The following is a 13,418-nucleotide window of genomic DNA, read 5'->3' on the forward strand; positions in this document are numbered from 1 at the left end:
AAATTACGTGACAGTTTCCTCTTATTGTAAGATTAAAGTGAAAAAAAAAGAAGAATCTTATGCTAAAAGCGCTAAGAAATAAAGAACTTGTTAAATGGCCTTTCAGAGTTTAAAATGAAACATGGCTATCTTATTTTTTTATAACAAAATGAAGGGAAGTATCTGTGTAGTTCATGTCGGCCCATACTGGGTTACATCATAAATTCTTCAGAAATGGTCCCCGTGCACCCCCCCCCCCGCCCCAAAAAAAAATCTACGATAGGTCAAAGGTCAAAGATCAAGTGAAATACATGCTCTCCTATTCATCCAATTAAACCTAGGTCAAGGAAGGTGACCATTCAACACATTTGTGACAAACATGCCATTATAATATTTTGCCAATTTTGTGAAAATGTAATCACACATTGTCCACATGTACTATAGACCTATTAGGAGAATCATGCATTATGGCGGAGGCATACCAGTCGTCATAGCGACATTTCTAGTTTAATATTACAACGAAGATTACGACTACTATTAGCAGTTGGTAATTAAGTGGTGTACGAAGACTAACTCAAACAATACATCATTATTTGAGTGGCTATAATGTACAATTGATAAAAACCCAATAAATCTGTTTTTTTTTTTTCAGGTTATACAGTGCGTATCAAAAAAAGGGAATCCAACTTTGGCGGGCTACTACTTTACAATTGTCAGCTATGGAGAGCTCAATGTTTTAATTCTAATGATATCACAAACCATCGAAAGCTATGCTGCCGGCTGAAAGCAATAACAAATTTACTTATTGTATATTATAGAAAGAATGGCCACGCGAAAGTAACAAAATTAATGCTCTGTTACTGGGAATTTGAAAACAATAATGACATTGTTTCCATTCCTGTTGTGTCGTTGGTTGTTGGCGTGTTTCCTTTCAAAGAGTGAAAGTAGTAGTAGGTTAATAGATGTCGGCGTTAAAGCTTGTACAATATAACAATATTGGTCACAGTTTATTATTCCGAAGGTTCATTTTTTCCCCCAAAGGTTCATTATTCCGGAGATTCGTCATGATATAGATAAACGGGCCCAAATTAGTTATTGCTGAAAGCAATAACAAATTTACTTCTTGTATATTATAGAAAGAAAGGCCACGCGAAAGCAACAAGATTAAATGCCCTGTTACTGGGAATTTGAAAACGATAATGCCATTGTTTCCATTCCTGTTGTGTCGTTGGTTGTTGGCGTGTTTGCTTTCAAAGAGTGAAAGTAGTAATATAGTAGGTTAATAGATGTCGGCGTTAAAGCTTGTACAATATAACAATAGTAGTTATAGTTTATTATTCCGAAGGTTCATTTTTTCCCCCAAAGGTTCGTTATTCCGGAGGTTCGTCATGATATAGATAAACGGGCCCCAATTTGTTATTGCTGAAAGCAATAACAAATTTACTTCTTGTATATCATAGAAAGAAAGGCCACGCGAAAGCAACAAGATTAAATGCCCTGTTACTGGGAATTTGAAAACGATAATGACATTGTTTCCATTCAAAATTCAAAATGGTCACCTTCCTTGACCTAGGTCTAATTGGATGAATAGGAGAGCATGTATTTGGGAATTTTAGGACTTTAACTTGACTTTGGCCCTTTCATAAGTTTATGCATTAAGTAATTTTCAAGGTATGGAGAAAAAGTGCAATTTTGGTATTGAGTAGAAAATTGTTACCATTTTCATCTGGCCTTTGACCCTAAAATTCATAAGAGAATCACTGTCAGGCAGAACATGCATAAATATGTACTAAGTTTCAAGATACCATGAGCCACTTCCGAGACATGGAGGAAGAAGCAAGTTCAGCACTTTCTCTTGATCCTTGATCTTTGACCTTTTTGGCAAAAAAAAAGAAATTGCCAGAGAATCTCTATTTTGGGTTATACATGCATACACCAAGTTTAAGTCCTGCTGGCATTGCATAAATATGAGGGAAATAGTAAAATTTGAAGTGTTGCCCTTGACTTTTGACCCCATGAACCCCAAATTCCCTAGATAATCACTTCCAGTCAGTACATGCATAATATATGCTATGTTCCATGAAGATCTCTCTCTCTAGTCACGTAGCATACAAATATGCAGGTGTGGTTCGGATGAGAGAACGCCATTGTCTGCGGTCAGCGGCAGCTCTGGTAGCCTCTGTAATGCTTGCTCCAGTCACCTGTTTGATGTCATCAAGCCAGCTTGCTGCGGGTCTTCCTCTTTTACGTTTTCCCTCAACCATTCCCTGGATGATTGTTTTCTGCAGGCAGTGATGTCTGGTAGCATGGCCAAAATATGTCAATTTTCTGGCCACAATATCAGCCCGTAGTTTCTTTTCCACTCCAAGCTCCTCTAGCACCCATGTATTTGTTCTTCTTTCTTTCCATGGTATCCTCAGTATCCTACGACAGCACCACATCTCAAACGAATCCAGTCTCTTCTTGTCTGCTGACTTCATTGTCCAGGATTCTGAGCCATATGATGCCACGGCAAAGGCTGTAGATCTTAGTAGCCGGACCTTGAGGGAGGAAGGGAGTTTACTTTTCCAGAGCTTTGTCATACTTTGTACCACATTCCGGGCCATTGCTAGTCTTCGTTTAATCTCCTGTGAGCAGTCCCCTTTGGTGTTTATGATGGAACCCAGGAACTCGAAGCTTTCCACCTCTTCAATGGCATCACCATCTAGAGAAAAGACACCATCTTTCTAGTATGCAGCATTAGCCCCCTCTCTTCACTTGCTATTTTTACTGCTCTGAGTAGATCCATCAATTCTCTTCTGTTACAAACCAGGGTGGTGTCATCCGCATACCTGAGATTTGTTACCCGTTGGCCACCTATTGTCACTCCACCAAGGAAATCTCCCAGGGCATCTCTCATAATCCGTTCAGCATAGATGTTGAAAAGCTGGGGCGATAGTATGCATCCCTGTCTGACACCTCTACCAATCTTGAACCATTCTGTGTCACCTCTGCTTGTTCGTACTGTAGACTCTTGATCTTTATATAGCTTGCTGATGAGCTTCACTATATGGCTAGGAAAACCCATTTCTCTCATAGTGTTCCATAATTTTGCATGACAGACACAATCAAAGGCTTTGCTGTAATCTATAAAGCACAGGTAGAGTGGTACAGAGTGTCCTCGGCAATTCTCAATGATGTTTCTGATGTTGATGATATGGTCTCTCGTGCCTCTTCCTGCTCTAAAACCAGCCTGCTCTTCAGATATCTCATTTTCCATCTGCCGTTTCATTCTGTTGTTGATGATCTTGAGTAGTATTTTGCTGGCATGGCTTATCAAACTAATGGTGCGATGGTTTGAGCACTCCTTTACATTTCCTTTTTTAGGTATCGGGATAAAGACCGCTCTTCCCCAATCCTCGGGCCATTCTACATTCCTCCAGATTCTGTCACATAGTTTCCACGTGATGTTTATGCCTTCCTCACCAGAGGCTTTCCATAACTCGCCTGGGATATCATCCCAGCCTGGTGATTTCCCGTTCCTAATTTCTCTCATTGCTTGGCGCACTTCCTCCAATAACGGGGGTGGTTCTAACTCTTGTTCCCCTAGGTTGCTGTTGGCAGAGTCTGCCTGGGTCTTCTGCTCGTAGAGCTCCTTGCAGTACTAGGCCCATCTGTTCTTTATGTCTGTGCTCTCTGTTAAGGTGGTACCATTTCTGTCATTGATGACATCTGACCTTGCTGATGGTTTTTGAGTCATTTTCTTTGACCAGAGCATACACCCTCTTAGAATCACTCCCTGCTCTTTCTATCTCCTCACATTTTCTCTCAACGAAGGCACGTTGATCAGCTCTAACTGCTTTTGACACTTCTTTGTGTTGTCTTCGCCACTCAGCCATATCCCCTCTCTTCCTCGCATCCTGTCTCTTGTCAGCAAGTCAGTTCTAATGTTGTTCTGGATAACCATGGTTGCTTCTTCTTCTTCTTCTTTGGGATGATCTCCTTAACTGTGCTTAACACTGCTTCTTTCATTCCTTCCCACAGTTCATTGGGAGACAGCTCTTCATCATCAATCTGAAGAAGTGCCTGAAATCTATTGCTCACACTAACAGTGTACTGTTCCGGTATGTTGTCTACATCAAACCTTAATGGTGGTGTCTCTTTCTTCTTTACTTTGAGCTTTAGTTTCAGCTGTGCAACCAGAAGCTGGTGGTCACTCCCACAGTCTGCACCTGGTCTTGTCCGAACACTGAGCAGTGAAGAGCGCCATCTTCTTTTAACGAGAATATAGTCAATCCGGTTTCTTACATTGTCCCCGGGGCTCTTCCATGTCCATAGTCTTCGGGGGTGCTGCTGGAAGAAAGTGTTTCCAACAATCAGGTCATTAGCTTGGCAGAAATCTTCCAAACTATCTCCACGTTCATTTCTTTCTCCCAATCCATATTTTCCGACGATCTTAGACTTGGTCACTGATTTGCCAATTTTTGCATTCCAGTCTCCCATTATCACAAGAACATCTTTGTTCGGAATCTTGTCAAGAGTATCTTGGAGCTGATCATAAGTCTTCCATGGCTTCATCAGATGCAGTAGATGTTGGCGCATAGACCTGGATGACGGAGATGTTAAATGGGTGACCTTCCAGTCTGAGAGTAATAATTCTTTTGCTTATTGGGTTGAAACCCAAGAAAGACTTAGCCGAGTTTTTGTCCAGGATGAAGCCTACTCCGTGTTCCCTCTTTCCGCCGTCTTTGCCTGAATACACATCTGTGTAGCCATCTTCGGTAGTGAAACGACCTTGGTTGAGCCACCAAGTCTCTGAAATACCAAGCACACTGATATTTTGTTCTCCCATTCGGGTTATGATGATCTCCATCTTGTCAGCATTCATTCCTTGAACATTCCATGTCCCTATAATTCTAGGTTTTCTCAGGTTTGTGCTGCTCCTTTCATGCACAGGATTATCGGCAGTATATTCTGCGTCCTTACAGCTGTGCCTAGTCGGTGCAACACGCTCCTCTTCCCCAGTAGCCATTGACGCATCATCTGGCCTGCGGGTCCCACCATCAGATGCCGGTTTTCCACAATGTTTACGAACTCTCATAAGAACTATCGTGGCCAAGAAAATGCAGTGGGTGGCCGGGTCCTTCTGCATTGCTGGATGGCCATCGTTGACTCTCCAGAGTCGATGCCCTTAAGATAGATCTTGTTTTTAGTTCCACCAGGGTGTCCAGCCACCCTCCTCACCATTCTCCAGTTGGAGACTGGTGGGTTTGCCGGTTTAGTCGCCGACAATCTGACCCTGAAACAGGTTGTACTGGGCTACAGGGTACCAGTAGCAGATCATCCTGACCTGACATGAAGATACCTTGAACAATATCCAAGATACAGAGAAAAAAAGTAAAATTTTAACATTTTCACTTGACCTTTTCACATTTGACCTTAACCTTATGACCCCAAACTTTTACCAGTGAATTTTAATTGGGTAATACCTGTATACACTAAGTTTCAAGAAAATATCTTTAGGCATTGCAGAGATATGAGGGAAATAGTGAAATTTTAAGCATTTGACCTCGACCTTTTGACTTTTGACCTTGAGCATGTGCACCCAAAAGTTGATAGGCAGAATTTCACCCCCAATACACATACATGCCAAATTTCAGAGTTTTTTTTTTTTTTTTTTTTTTTTTTTGGTTACGCTGTCCACAAAATTCATTACGGACGGAGAGAAGGACGGACGGAAGGACGGACAACCCGAAAACATAATGCCTCCGGCACCACTTCTTGGCGGAGGCATACAAAAGAATCTAGACTACATAGGTGAAGTAATCTTGGAAGATATGTAAATATTGATATGTACGGTATTGAAACTGTCGTGTTGATTATCCTTATGGTACGTTACCACTCTCGTGGCATTCACTAAGCTGGGTCCACTTTCTCGATTCGTCCGAAATCGTGGTCTTACTCGCGGACTAATCGTGCTGATCATCAGATAATCAAATCTTGATGTCAGTCAAAGACATTGTGTTGATCGTAGTAATTTTTCGAACAGTCCAATAATTCTTCTACGATCAACACGATTACCACCATAGACCTCAAGATGTGATAAGCCATGATAAGATCACCACGGTCACTCGTAGACTAAGAATCGATTTGTGGTAGATAGTATACATGTATTAGCATATCGAGACTCGCGACAATGGCAACCTAGTGAAAGTGTTTAACGTGCAATGTCAATAATCTTTTGGGTATCGATCATGCACATTTATAGTTACTCTATCTAAAAAGGACCGGCGGACGAGTAGGGCATGGATATCTGAAAACATTGGATGGTGTATTTAACTCATGCATGAGTTGTTATTCCAGCGGAACTTACATGCGCTCTATAAAGTGGATTGCACGTCAGATGCGCCTATAGCAGATACACTTCAAATCATTTTAGCAAATTTATCTAATTATAATAGATGTCTAATTTCTGTGGAAAACATGAAAATATTGTATTCGTTGTGGTTAAACATTTACACTCTGAATATGTCTAATGTTTAACACATTAGTCATACACAAACATCCTTGAACACAAACACACACAACACAAAAGTATACAAACCTGCATAAATATAAACGTGATTGATATATATATATATATATATATATATATATATATATATCTATTTGTATATATATATATATATATATATATTTATATATTTATATATAGATATAGATATATTATATATACATAGTTATAGTATATACATGCACACATACATACATACACGCATGCATGGTTAATGTTCCCTCAGACATTTCCCTCATGTTTTATAGATCCATGGTCTACTTAACCATAACATTTTTTTTCTCTCTCTCTCATTTTTGTATAATATTGATTATTAGTCACTCCTAACGGATTTAACAACCAAGTTTACGTTGTATTGCATTTAAATCAACCCATGTGATAAAGTTAAGTGCATGAAATCATTTTTTAAAAAAAAAACAGAATTTGAAAGCGACTGGATTTGACTTGCAACTATTCGTTTTTATCAATGCCATTCCTTGGTATTTGTAATCTATCTATTAGTTTCTTGGCAATAATAAACGTGTGAGCAATATGTTTAAAAACCATCAGGCGAACCACCAAAGAATGAGAACACGTATGTGCGATCTTATCTTAAAAAAATAAATTGATTTCCTGCTAGAGCATGGTGAGAAATATTTCGCTTGTGCGGTATACATGTAACTCTTATTTCGACATCTAAATAAAGCATTCGAGTTTGATGTTCCATGAATGCATTAATGGCGTATTGAATAAATTCACGAAATTCACGACTGAGCTCATTTCCCCTGCATGAATGCCTGTGTGTGATATTGGAGGTGTGAGTATGTGTGTGAAGATGATCAGAAGAATGAGAGTTGATGAAGAGAAGTTTGATTAATATCGATATTTTGGAAACCCCTATCCAGGTAAGCCCGTTTCGGCCGTCATGAAATTACACCTCTCGTAAGGCCTTTATTCTATTTGATGAAAAAAGACGTAAACTAAAAGTGAAGCTGAGTAGATCAAAGGTGATAGCGAATAAAAAATTTAATTTGCTTTCATATTCCACAAGATTTAATGATATTTAATCAATAATTTGGATGTAAGAAGTGATAGGGTCTCATACTTGCAATGATTATTATAGTATTACACGCGTTACGCAAGTGCGGCCGTCGACATTACCCTTAAATTTCTGTATAACCGTATTGAACCTTTTCCCTTTAATGTCGTGTAACTTTTAAAGGAATTGGTGTATTGAATAGCCGCTTTCACATAATTATACTTATTTATGGGGTTTAACTTAAGGAAAATTCCGATGTTATTTGTAAACAGAAATTAAATGTATGGAAAAAACATTACTGAAATCTGTATTTCTTGGGAAAAATGTAAAAAAAAAAATCCTTCCTTAGTATTTCATAACAACAACTATTTATTACATAAAACGGGGTATCAACTTGTAGGAAATCTAATTCTCTTTAATATGATACCATTTTTATGGTAATTTGATATTCTTAACTAAAGTTATTCAAAAATAATCCGTATCCTAGCAACGGGCGGCGGCCATCTTAGAAGTATGCAAATTAGACGCACGCGCAACCCTTTTTCCGCTGGCGACAAGCAGATTCGCAAAATACAGGTTCTGACGATCTTCGAACACATCGTAGATTTTTTTTTTTTTTTTTGGGGGGGGGGGGGGGTGCACGGGGACCATTTCTGAAGAATAGTAACCCAGTATGGGCCGACATGAACTACACAGATACTTCCCTTCATTTTGTTATGAAAAAATAAGATAGCCATGTTTCATTTTAAACTCTGAAAGGCCATTTAACAAGTTCTTTATTTCTTAGGGCTTTTAGCATAAGATTCTTCTTTTTTTTCACTTTAATCTTCCAATAAGAGGAAACAGTCACGTCAAATTGTTTTCTTTATCTTTTTAATATCAGATAAGTTGTGATTTTGGAGGGAATCCAAAAAGACAAGAAACTGTTCATATGGGAAGCTGAATGGATTGAGTTTGGTAACACAGAATAGAAAAAAAAAACATTTTTATTTCATATAAGGAATAGAAAGTGTAATTTTTCTTTCTTTCTTCGCCGATTTCGATGAGATTTGATCAATAGATAGCAGTGATCTACAACAAACCCCAGATACAGAACCTACGCAATTGCGCGCGGAGACATTATAACCCTTAAAATAATATTGCTGTAAAACCTATTGAACCTTATCCCCTTTAATGTCGTGTAACTTTTAAAGGAATTGGTGTATTGGAAAGCCGTTTTCACATGATAATAGCTATGACTGGGGGATAATTTTAGGAAATTTCAAATGTTATTTGTAAATGCATATTAGATGTATGGAAAAGAACATTATAACCAAATTCCGTATCTTTTTAGAAAAATGCTAAAAAACATAATTCCTTCCTTAATATTTCATAACAACAACTATTTATCCCATCAAATGGGGTATCAGCTTGTAGGAAATTTAATTATCTTCAAAATGATACCATTTTTATGGTAATTTGTTATTCCTAACTAAAGTTATTCAAAAATAATCCGTCTCCTAGCAACGGGCGGCGCCCATCTTAGAAATATGCAAATTAGACGCGCGCGCAACCTTTTTTTCCGCTGGCGACAACCGGATTCGGAAAATACAGGTTCTGACGATCTTCGAACATATCGTAGAATTTTGTTTTAGGGGGGGGGGTGCACGGGGACCCTTTCTGGCTGCTAGACTAATACCCCGGGATACCGTATTGTATGGCGCCATCTCGTTTTCCTAAGATGTATATTTACACACTGCCATAAAGGAGGTCAAAATTCAGCAGTCCCCCCAAAAGAATTAAAGATCCCAGTGCTAACTCAGCCTTAGCTCTTGATATGAAGTATTTGATCGTAATTACGATAATCAATAGTAACACTTTTTAAATAACTTTTAAAAACATTTTACAACTATTTTGAGCAGTCATTCAGAATGAGATCATTTCAGTCCGGGAACTCGTGGTATAGCATTGGTTGAGGTAAGGATTCAAGCTTTAACTTTTGCAAGACACTTAAAAATGACTTTATAAAATGTTGGAAAGAGCAAACAATTCTAAGAGGAATTCAAACTTTATTTGATGTAAATCAGTTTTGAAATGGCTGAGATATCCAAAAACAAAACAAAAAATCGATCCTATAATAAAAGGTTAGGATTGCTTTGCTTTTGGATATCTCAGCCATTTCAAAACCAATTTTCATCAAATAGAATTTGAATTCCTCTTAGAATATTGTGTGTTCCTTTCATATTTCATAAGATATTTCTCATTATCTAAAAAAAAATCATGATCAAAAAACGTTGGAAACCTGCAGCCCAATCTCGACCGAAACTGTACTATCCCTTTAACGTCTTATGTGGACTGGTAGTGCACGGTGCTGTGCAGCTCTGCGTATATGTGGCACGGAGATCAATGGTGTAGTGTGTGTGTGAAGGGCGCTGATGTTCTGATGCTGCTTCACGGCTGAGCTGATAACTGCAACGCAGTTTTCTTCCATAGAGAACCAGAGATAACTTTCACCCATTTTTGGTTACCTAGGGTACAGCGCTCAAAAAATAAATAAATAAATTTATAATTCAACAAAATGGCGGATTTCTATTTGGTACTCCGGGGTACCAAAAACCGCATCATATTCTTCCACACATGTAAATTGACAGACACAATGATGACAGACCGAAGATTGGGAAAGATGTCTGACAGGCCGCATTGTTAAGCAAATGATAATTTGCACAGAAACTGAGATTTCGTCGCCAGTTTCACCCGATGCTTTCGATATAATGGCTTAGGTAATCCTGTCAATACCATCGATACCTACTTTGCATACAGTGTGATGGGCACAAGGAGAAGGTGGTCTCATGGGGGTTAATGATATGCCACATCGCTTCTCTATACCGGCAGATCCGTACAAAGACGAGACATGTGAGCAATTGCTCAGTCCATGGATAATAATTAAGTAGACCTACTCGGGATACACTAGCACAACTCGATGAAATGGAGTGTACCACGATACAGTAGTGCAGTGTTGCACACCGTAATGTCATATACATGTTTTTTGTTTGTTTGTTTTCCTTCCGGGGCAGGTCAGGCATGTGTATACAATTAAAGCATCGAGAACTACAACTTTGTACTGGTGATTAGTCCTCATTACTTTCGTTAATCAAGGAATTTACGTATACGTTTTCTGTACTAACCCAATACAAAGGCATATTGATGTATTGTATCTATATGCATTTATCGTGTAAGCAGAGGGCAGATCGATGCACGTTGTATAAAAAGAATTGAAACCGAAGTCAACCTATAGTGCCAGAGGTTGAAACTCGTTTTACCATCTGCCCATCAATGCTTTTGATGGATTGTCCCTCTTTACCCTATCACCATCCTAGAGGGTTTTGAGATATTCAAGATGGCTGCCAGAATGGCCGCCAACAAAATGAAACTCCAATACAAGTATTTCAGGATTAATGAATGGTGAATTAAACAGAAAATAAATTGATGGTTTTACCATATAATTGCCATCATAGGCACCATTTCTCGGGTGCTGAATCCCAATCTTGTTGATGTCTGTTAATGCAACTCTTGCATCAATGACAGTTTTGAGATTTCTGAGATTCTTGGTGGCCATTTCGGCGGCCATCTTAAATATCTCTATTTCTTCTTCTCACAGAAATATAAAGGAAATTCAGATTTTGGCGCCATGTTGGCGGCCATCTTGAATATCTCACAATTCTCAAAGTTGCAAGAGTTGCACCGTCTGCATTCTGATTCAGTATACCTTCAAAATTGGATAAAACATTTAAAAATCCAAAGCTTTTGAAGTGATTGTCCGATTTTCGCCAAACTTTCATTCATTCTTTTGCTTTACTAATGTTGCTGCGTTCACTCAAATCACTTATTTGGGTTCATTCTCCCATGCCCTGATGTATAATGAAGGAGCTTTATTGGTGCTGTATATAGTCGAGACCTCTTCTCGCACTCACATTTTAGGTGTACATTAAGTATTATGTATTATTATAGACATTATCATGATATCCATAAACCTGTACCATTTTCAAGTTGGTGTGCGGTATAGTGAAAGCTAATTACAGATTAACCGCAAGAAATTATATTGAATTTCATTGTGTCCTTCCTACATCTTCAAAATAAACAGAGTAAGCCCTGGTCTGTTGACGAGGTGTGAAGACATGATTTACACACTTCGTCATCAGTAGGCCCTATGCCTTGCCTGAATTCAGGGGAACGTGGTCGATTGTACATCAGGGCCCTGTCGTATAAAAGTTGAGATCAATGTAAGTCAGAATATCAAACATAAGTATCTGAATACTGAATTCTGATTGGCTGATGCCTCACTTACGTTTGATGTAAGTTGGACTTAATAGACATGTTTGGTTATTTTTTTCTTATTCAACAGAGCCCAGATCCAATATTGCACATGCCGGGCAGGATTCTTGCTAACAGTTACTGTCTACTATAATTCCACATAGCATATAGACACCGTTTCTGCGTGAAATGTGAACCTACCTTAGATGCCTGTCCTGAAAAAAGTGCGTGTCAGACACTCCGAGGACGTGAATTTTTTGTCCCACTTTCAGCTGTGACTGCTTTGTGATTGGACCTGAGAGTTTTACAATCTTCACCAGCTTCGGGTGATGTTTGGCGAGAGACTTGACGCTGTTGAATCGCGTTTTCCGTCTCCCAGACGTTCCTGGCAGGATTGGCGATGGCAAGAATGAAAACCGCCCCATCATCTCTTGCCGACGTCCTGGGGGTTTTGCTTGTGTCCTGTAGTCCTTACTGTTTCGACTCACCCCGTCGACGACTTCGAAAGACATCGTTGTCAGCGACTTGGGAATCGCCAACGTGGACGAAAATGATGTTGACACCAACGCCCGGTCTGAGTGTTCGTTTTGCTTGACGGCATTTCTGTGCTTGCCTTCGATGACTGCGGCCTCAACGAGGTCGATGGGGATAAGGCTGTCGAGCATTATGATTTCGCCTCTCGAGAAGGTCGAATACGACATGCTATAAGTGCCGTCAACGACTTGCACCAGTATCGGAAGTTCGAATCTCTTGAGAAGATCCGACATCGATATCACTTCGTGGTTCCATTGCAAGCCCTTCGACAACGAAGTCTCTGCGTCGTCCAGTAGTCCGATGCGCCCCTCATCCGCCATCGGCATCCAGTTCCTGGCCGTCGACCAGCCCGTCAGCGATAATAGCCAACTATCAGCAACGAAATACACAGGGATAGACTCTTGAATAATGTTTCTGGTACTCTGGGCTTACGCGCAAGAGAGAAGTCACATACGTATAAGCTGTCTTATTCACTAGTACACTGCAGGTTTTTCTAATTCCGGTTGTAATCTAGCTGAGCGTTCGTGGGTTCTCTTCTGACACATTGCAAATAGCGTGAGAATCCGACTGCAAGGAAAGACTGTTGAAAATACAAAACAATTATTTTACTTCAAAATCTGGCCGAAGTGTAATATTTCGTGCAACAATCCGGAAGTTCCAGTTCCTCACATTGACAGTTAAGGTTTCGTTCAATCCTCCATATTGGCAAGACACACACATACACATCATGATCGAGTACTTTATAAGCGGAACTGCTACACCAGGAGATTTCTTATCACAGGACTGGGTAATTTAACAAAGAGAAGTTACAATCTCGTAGAGTTTGTGAAAGTGAAAGCAAAAACCTCTATGAGTGCTTAGATGTTGAGAAGGATAGTCTTCGTCGAGTCGCTTGGAATTATAAGTTACTGTTCTCACGTGGTATGATAAAGTGATTTTGCAGCAAGAGTCTGTTAGTGAGTCCCCATATCGACGAATTCGATTGCCGATTTTGAAAACTCATGAAACGACAACCCAAGAAGTGCGTGTGGTATTCAGTCAATC

The 13,418-nt window shown here is 39.4% G+C and overlaps 1 protein-coding gene across 1 annotated transcript in view; it reads right to left on the reverse strand.

The window, feature by feature from the left end:
* The window catches only part of LOC139735417 (uncharacterized), a 32,022-nt gene extending 18,920 nt beyond the window's left edge, over positions 1–13,102 (reverse strand). Inside the window, exon 1 of the mRNA XM_071646168.1 lies at positions 12,042–13,102. Within this exon, the coding sequence (XP_071502269.1) occupies positions 12,042–12,700 (659 nt within the window). The 5' untranslated portion in view covers positions 12,701–13,102. The remainder of the gene's footprint in view (positions 1–12,041) is intronic.
* Positions 13,103–13,418: the final 316 nt, after the last annotated feature.

Source organism: Diadema antillarum, unplaced genomic scaffold (assembly GCF_040938485.1).
Source record: "Diadema antillarum isolate AM-2024a unplaced genomic scaffold, OU_Dant_1.0 seq00000577_RagTag, whole genome shotgun sequence".
NCBI classification, from domain to species: Eukaryota; Metazoa; Echinodermata; class Echinoidea; order Diadematoida; family Diadematidae; genus Diadema; species Diadema antillarum.